Source organism: Pinus tabuliformis, chromosome 4_2, assembly GCF_031772625.1.
Source record: "Pinus tabuliformis cultivar Carrire ecotype Pingquan chromosome 4_2, CPIR1, whole genome shotgun sequence".
Classification (NCBI taxonomy): Eukaryota; Viridiplantae; Streptophyta; class Pinopsida; order Pinales; family Pinaceae; genus Pinus; species Pinus tabuliformis.
In genome coordinates this window covers 774,812,398-774,820,720 of record NC_142304.1, presented here as the reverse complement: position 1 = coordinate 774,820,720, position 8,323 = coordinate 774,812,398, and the positions used below count along the sequence as shown (strand labels likewise).

The 8,323-nt window shown below is 42.2% G+C and overlaps 1 protein-coding gene across 1 annotated transcript; it reads right to left on the bottom strand.

Moving 5' to 3' along the window:
* Positions 1-928: 928 nt before the first annotated feature.
* On the bottom strand, positions 929-1,903 carry LOC149171936 (uncharacterized). The gene has a single exon (XM_089426142.1). The coding sequence runs from the start codon at positions 1,901-1,903 to the stop codon at positions 929-931; it is 975 nt and encodes a 324-aa protein (XP_089282268.1).
* Positions 1,904-8,323: the final 6,420 nt, after the last annotated feature.

Genomic DNA, 8,323 nt, shown 5'->3' with positions numbered 1-8,323 from the left:
CCCCGTTGAGAAGAACACTATAAGGCACATCCGTAATACAGCTCATGACCCATTTAGTGAAGTGGTATGGAAAGCCGAGGTGTGTCAGCAGCAATCTGATGTAGAGCCAATTGACTCTATCAAAAGCTTTGGATAGGTCCACCTTCAAAATCATTCCTTTTTGCTTTTTAGTGTGGAGGGTATGAAGGAGTTCCTGAGCAGTAGCTATGGCTTCGTGGATCTGACGGTGGTTTAGGAAAGCAAATTGTTCTGATGAAATGTGGCGGGATAATATAGGCTTCAGACGGTTGGCAATGATTTTAGCAACAATTTTGTATAGACAATTGCAGAGAGATATGGGTCTGAAGTCATTGAATGATGCAGGGTGGTCGGCTTTAGGGATGAGGGCGATGAAGGTAGATTTTAGGGCCGAGGAAACTCTACCGTCCTGCCTGCATATCTCGATGACTTTCAGGAGATCATTTGCCAGGATGTCAAAGAAAGCGATATAGAACTCAATGGACCAGCCATCCGGGCCAGGGCTCTTATCTTTCTTAAACCATTTAATGGTCGCTTCTAGTTCCTCCATGGTCACTTCCTGAGTGAGGTCGTCATGATCCTCTTGAGAGACGAATCTGGGGAATTTCTCGGCCACCCTCATGATTTCGAGTAGGTTGGCCTCCCTGGGTGCCTTGAAGATGTTTTTGAAATGATCAGTTGCTAGCTTTGCCAGGTGCCTCTGAGATGTGACGATATGTTCCTGATCATCCTTTAATTCCCAGATTGTGTTAATGGCCTTCCTGCCGTTGGCAAAGTTGTGGAAGAATCTGGTGTTGTCATCCCCTGCTGTGAGCCATATGGCTCTGCTTCTCAGCCTCCAACTTTCTTCTCTTTCTTTCAGGATCTGTGTCCGTTTGGTAATGAGAGAAGTGTATAGATCCTTGCTTTCCTAAGTAGAGAAGATGCCTCCTTCATCTTCCTCATGTGTTGCGATGATCCTTTCAGCCTCGCTCAATGTGTGGTCATCACGGAGACGCTTCTGATGGGCCCAGAGCTTAGAAATTCTTTTGAGCTCCGATAATTTCCTGGTGAAGCCTTCAATAAGGTTTTCACCGTCTCTGATGGGGTTATTCTGCCAATACTCGGTGACCATCTGTGCGTAGGATGGGTCCTGTAGCCAGGAGGAGTTAAACTTGAAAGGGCTCTTAATTTTGTTGTGAGAGTCGGAGATCTCCAGGTAGATTGGACGATGATCCGAGATGCCCCCTGATCCAATCCATTGTCTGATGTGAGCAATTCTATTGTGTAGGGATTCTTTAATCAGGAATCTGTCAAGTCTCCTGGCTAAGCTCTGATCACCGCAACGATTGTTTGACCAGGTGTGTTGAAGTTTTGCCATAGGTGTGTCTATCCAGTGGTGATCTTCCAGCAGAGTAGATATTGTTTCCGAAAAAGGGTCCACCCTGGCTGCATGTCCCCAGGATTCACAGAAACCCATGGTGAAATTAAGGTCTCCTCCCATAATGATGTTATCTTCGCGTAATAGGGCTGATCCCAGAAGGGAGCTCCAGAAGGTTGCCCTATCAGAGCAAGGGCCATATACATTGATGAGGCGAAGGTCTAATTCCATGGAGCGAACATATGCATCTATACCAATATACCCTCGTCCACCCCAAGTATTCTTAAGCCTCAGTGTTTTATTATTGATACCTATAGCCAATCCACCAGATCTCCCGGAGGCATCTAAAGCGAAGAAGGTCCAGTTGGGTAACCAGGTTTTGAATATAGGCGTAAGAGTATCAGCAGGGCAAAGAGTCTCTTGCAGAAAAATAATATCCAATTGTGCGAGGGAGAGTAATCTCCTGAGTGCTAGTTTTTTGGGGTTACTAGCAAACCCTCTGCAGTTATAGGATAGAATCTTCATGATGGATGGGAGGCAGGGCCTGTCTGTGCTCTAAGGGCCCTAAAGATGGTCTGCTGTCGTCCAGTGGCAACTTCAGCATCAGCAGTATGTCTAGCTTTCGATATGCGAGATGGCCTGCCCCGAGAGTGCTTAAGGGAGGCAGGCGCAGAATCCAGGGCAAGTCCAATAACATCCGGACCTCTGTCTTTAGATCTGGGGCGGAGGGAGTATCTGGGGGGAGCAGGGGAGGATGGGGCCGGGAGCACATCAGAAGTAGGGGGGAGAGTCGGCGAGCATGTGGAGGAGACCAGAGGAGGGGGAGGGATAGGGCAGTTAAGTGAGGGAGGGAAAGGAGCGATGGATGATATAGAAGATGTAGTAAGTGCAGTATGAGGGGGAGGATGCAAGTGATGCATATGTGCAGATGCAGAAACATGATGATCAATCAGAGGCGATAAAATGAAAGATAAAGATGGGCCAGACATACCCGGCATATCGTCCCCCATCGGAGCAGTGTCTGCGGGAGCTGAGGCAGACGATGTGCGGGTCCGGACCCCAGTCGAGGAGCTCGGAGGATCTGGAGGAGATCCATCAACCTGCCCCTGAGTGTCCCCGGGCTCCCCTGATAGTGGATGAGCAGGTGATGGGGGGGTCTAGCCGGTGTATCTTCATGTTCTTGTACCATTCCTTTACGGAGAAGAGGGCAATCCCGATAAAGATGCCCAACTTTGTGGCATCTGCGGCATCTGTATGGGATCCCTTCGTAATCAATGATCTGCCTCCTGGATGAGTCCCTCCACTGAATCGTGATGTATTCCTGAAGACCTCCCCTAGTGTCCAGGTTGATGAGAAGGCGCGCGTAAGCCATCATGCCCGTGTGAAGATACGACTTGTCATAGTCCATGAAGTCGCCTATGGCGTTTCCAATTCTCCTGAATATGTCTTCTGACCAGTACTGCAGGGGGAGACCGGGAAGCCTGATCCATACAGGTCCTATCCCAATCTGCTCAGTTGCCGGGTCGAATAACGGGGTCCATCGTTTGAGAAGGACCGGGGCGTGTTCGAAGTGCCAAAACGAGGATAGGACCCAATTTGTGTGGTCGGCACGAGCGAATCTAAATGCGAACCATCCTCTCACAAAGGTTTGCACGAAGGGGATGTCAACCAGATGATGGCCCCAGACTTCAGTAGCCCAGGTCTTGAGTCGAGCTGCCGAGTAATTCCTGCCTCTGATGCGACCCACAAGGACTCTGTCTGCAAAATCCATGATCTCGCCCCACTGTATGTCCTCTTCAAGCCTGAGAAAAGTATCCTCTGCCCTGGATTTGAAACATCGGTACTTCTGTTTGTGACCAGATCTCGACGGGGGGTTTGATACCGGGTCGGGGCCGAAACCCTGGGGGGGAGGAACGCTGGATGCTGGGGGCAGTGGGTTGATACCGGTGGAGGAGAGAGGTCCAGAGAGTGGCGGGATCCCGGTGAAGCTACCAGATAGAGCACCGGCAGATGAGGAGGCGGTTAAGGGGGGAGCGGAAGGCGGAGTGACATTAGTTGACCAGGGTACCGAGGTATGATAAGGGGCGGAACTAGGGTTAGGGTTTATACAGCCCGCCACAAAACCGAGGGTGGCCGGAGAGTGAGGAGGTGTAGAGAAAGCCGGCCAGGTGGGGGGGAATCCGGGAGAATCACGGGATAGTGACGCGGCGATAAACCAGCGGAAAATGAACCCAAATTTTCCGGGAGATCAGTTTGAAGCATACCTTGTGATGTGGAGTAGGGTGTACGCCAGATGGAGACGCCCTCCAGCAGGTCCTCAGAGTAGTCGACAGCATCCTGATCCTCCATCTTGACAGCGACAAACCTCGGAACGGCGGACACCTCGTTTGCAGTTAACCGCAGAGAAGTTAGGGTTAGGGCAGTATCTGCCGTAAACGGTTTATGGCGATCCGGTAGCGATAGTGGAGGAGGCGGTAGATGAGCAGGGGTGCAGGGGGGAGCCCGAGCCCAAATGCGGCCTAGTGAGTGAACGGCGACCGGGGAACGATGAGAGTGACCGGGAGGGTGATCATTCGCGAACCGCAGCTGTGTGAACAGAAACCCTTATGTTTAACCGAAACCGCCACGCTCCATTTCCGCAGCGACATGTGATTCAAGTTTTTTGATCTCTCTTCTATTATCATAAGAATCATATTTTTATTCAAAAAAATAATTATCCTCTTTGGAATAGATATTTTTTTTTCAAATATTTTCCTTTGAAGACCATTTTTCTAAGTTCTTCTACATCATCACTATCTTTCCTTTAAGGACACTTAGCAACAAAATATCATATATTACCATAGTTAAAACATATAAGAGGTAAATTACCTTTGAATTTGGATGTTCTCTTTAGTTTTATGGCTAACTGAGCCATTTTTATATCAAATTAATCACTAGAACAACCACCAAATTTAAAATTTCTTGACTTCTTAGATGCTTTGACAATTTCTTCCTTATGTGATTGGTTTCCCTTTATCATTTCGTATGCAGTGAGAATTATGTGAAGCTTGTCCATTTTGAGATTCTCCAAATCCATTAATTCTATGATGGTAGAGACCTTGGCATCAAAACACAAAGGAAGAGACCTCAAATTTTTTTGAACAACTTTTGTTTCTTTAACTTCTTTACCAAATCCTTTGAGATAATTAACTACTTCATCTACTTAAAGAAAAGAAGTAGCAACATCTTCTTCATCATTCATTCTCAAGCTTTCGAATTGTCTCTTGAAATTCTGAATATTTTTCTTCTTTACTTTGTCATCTCCTTCATTATTTCTTATAATCTTGTCCCACATCTCTTTAGTTGATTCACATTACATAACTTCAACAAATTTTGAATCTGAAAAGCCACTTAAAATGGAGTTCATAGCTTTTGCATTGGATACATAAGCCCTTCTGCCATCTTGATAGGCTGGAAGAGAGGATGGGAACTTATATCCATATGTAACAAACAGCAAAACTTTAGAACCAATAGACATCAAGTGTGTTCTCATTCTTATCTTCGAAAAGAAAAAATTGTTCCATAAAAGAAAGGAATTTTAATAGATGCTCATTTGCTAGCCATGCCCCTTATAAGATCTTCTTCTAGCTATTAGATTGTTCTTGAAGAATTCGACTCTAATACTAATTGTTGGAAATAATGAGAGGGGTTTGGATTTGTTATGAAACCAGCTCACAAAAAGATAGAAAATATAGATAAACGCCTTATAATTCAGCCTCTTCGAGGGGGCAACCTCCTTTACATTACACAAATGAAAAATTCTTGGATAAGACAAATGACAATACCTCCTTTCTATATATAGGAGTCTACGGGGTCATAATATAATCAGAGCCGACATAACAATAATAATGTAAGGGCACAATAATAACAATAGTGGGCTTCTATGGGGCACAATAATAACATGGGGACTACATGGGCACAACAATATAATAAGGGGGTTGTACTAATAACAATAAGTGGTTACACTAGTAGTATAGGGGCCTAACATGCCCCTCTCCTTAAAAAAGTGTTGTCATCAACGCTTGAGTAGTTCTTCATGCTTTTGTATAAATTCTTGTCCTCCCATGTGGAATATTCAGTGGGTAAGTTCTTCCACTTGATGAGATACTCTGAAATTGATCGATTTCGTAGTTGTTGGATTCTTGTTTCTGTGACTGCTCCAAGTTCCAATATGATTTTTCCTTCCTCTTCAAGTTCTGGCAATATTGTTTGAATTGGGATATTCTGCAACTTTTGAATGAGTGACCACACTTCTTTGTCCTTCTTCCATTCATCCCTTGCTTCATTTATCAAATTTGGTTAGATAATAGAAATAACACTAAACAATGCTTCCACATCCTCATCCTTTCTTGAGAGTGCATTTGCAACAAAAATTTTCTTCCCTTTTCTATAGATGATGTCAAAGTCATAACCCAACATATTTGTGACCGATTTTTTCTGTTCTTCTAAAGATAATATTTGTTCTAAAAGGTATTTAAGACTATCATGATCCATTTTTACCTTGAAGTGTCTTCCCATTAGATAAGGTCGTCATTTCTTAAGTGCATGTAGTATTTCCAACATTTCCTTCTCATAAATAGCTTGCTTGAGATGTAGCTGTAAAAATACCCAATCACCTACATCAAATGTTTTTTCACTACAATGTTGATCTACTTGTTGTTTCATTCGATTCTGCACCAAAGTGGTGTTATCCTTTAAAAGTTGGAGAACTTGTTGTTGATGCTCTATGCGATCTTTCATTGCTTGAACCTTTTTCTTCTTGATACGTCCTTCTATCTTGAGAGTTTGAGGAGTGGTAATTTCTTCCAATGCTTTAAAAGATATGGTCAGATTCATTTCTTGATGCTCGATGTGATCTTTCACTTCTTGAACATTTTTCTTCTTGATATGTCCTTCTATCTTGATAGTTTGAGGAGTGGTAATTCTGGCCAATGCATTACAAGATATGGTTGGATTCGTTTCTTCTTTATCGATGTGATATTTCACTTCTTGAACCTTTTTCTTCTTGATATGTCCTTCTATCTTGAGAGTTTGAGGAGTGGTAATTCTTGCCAATGATTTACAAGATATGGTCGGATTCATTTCTTCTTTCTCTGGGATTGGGTCCTGGCGTATATCCTCTTCTTTTGATGTTTCTTGATCCTTTTCTTCCTCCTCTTCATACTCTTATGTAAAATAATTTCTCTCAGCACACTTATGACCTTTAGTGCATTTTCTATCACAATTGTAACAAAGCCCTTTTTCTCTTTTTTCTTCCAATTGTTTTGGTGTAACCCTCGTAGGTTGTGGAAGGCTAGGAAAAACAACACTTCCATCTTTATAGTTGTAAGGGGTAGACTTCCTTGTTGCCATAATTTTTCTTTCTGCTTTGTAACAAAGACTTTTTTCTCTTTTTTCTTCCAATTGTTCTGGTGTTGCTCTAAAGAAGGTGTTGCTCTTTGTATCCTCATAATGTGCTATCATTTCCTCCGTGAAAATTGACCACGTAACAAGTTGTTTACGAGAACAAAGCCCTTTATACCATAAAAATTGATCTTGTTCTAAATATGAAGATGCAATACATACCTTTTGTAACAGTGCTACGCCATGTAGATCAAAATATTTCTCCATCTGTAGTATCCAATTTACCGGATCCTTGCCATCAAATTTCCTCATATCACCTTTTCTTGATTTTAGGAGCTCGATCTTGAAATGACTGTAACTCTGTAATTTTGAATCTTTCAGTTCTAAAATCACGACCTGTAGTAGTCCTCTGCATCCTCTTTCTAATACCACTAGTTTGATCAAAATTGGATTCTCCAAGAAAGAGTTATTCACAATCTCCCAAGATGACCTGATTATATACCTTTTCAGAAGAGCAAACTTGTATGAAGTGCCATGTGTCACTGTTTTGACCTTCGGATCTGAAAAATATACACAGGAAACTGCAGTCTGTCCTCTTTCTGCAACTTCTATTGAAATTTCAATTTGGTGCTCAGAGGGACAGTTATGACGATTTTTCCCAGGTCACCTGTTTAGAATGTAATTCGAGAGGCTGCAAAAAGGCCAACATCCTAAGATCATATCTCGACAAATATAGTGCTAGAATCTCTAAAATTTGGACTTGAGGTTAAGAATGATTCCAACCCAAATGGGTTTTTGTTTTAGCGTCTAAACCATTGTAGAAAAAAAGATATAGTGAAAATTCCACGATAACCTGCTTGGAGTAGAAAAACCCTAGAATACAAAGCTCTGATAGCAAATGTTATGAAACCAGCTCACAAAAAGATAGAAAAGAGAGATAGACGCATTATAATTCAACCTCTTCGAGGGGGGAACCTCCTTTACATTACACAAATGAGAAATTCTTGGATGATACAAATGACAAGATCTCCTTTCTATATATAGGAGTTTAAGGGGTCATAATATAATCAGAGCCAACATAACAATAATAATGTAAGGGCACAATAATAACAATAGTGAGCTTCTATGGGGCACAATAATAACAATATGGGGACCACATGGGTACAAAAATATAATAAGGGGGTTGTACTAATAACAATAAGGGGTTACACTAGTAGTAAAGGGGCCTAACAAGATTAGTATTGTGTTACTTTTTAATATATTTTTCACTCACTTAATCTTGAAACTGAAGTCACATCACATAATCAACCATCCAAAATGTATGAACACAAATATTTAAGTGAAAATAAAAATTTGAATAAGAAATACTTGAAAACAATCTTAAATTTATAACAATCTCTTGTAAGGACACCAATCCTTTGTAAGCACCAACTTACAAAAATTCTAGGGTCAAAACTATCAAGAAGATGAGGACACTGATCCCCAGTAAGCACTAACTAACATTAATTATAGGCTCTTGTTAAAAATATGCAACTATGGTCAAATTACACTTTGGACAAGTCC

What these genes read in the sequence shown, in the direction of transcription:
- LOC149171936 (XM_089426142.1), bottom strand. Translation starts at nt 1,903, where the DNA reads ATGAAGATTCTATCCTATAACTGCAGAGGGTTTGCTAGTAACCCCAAA.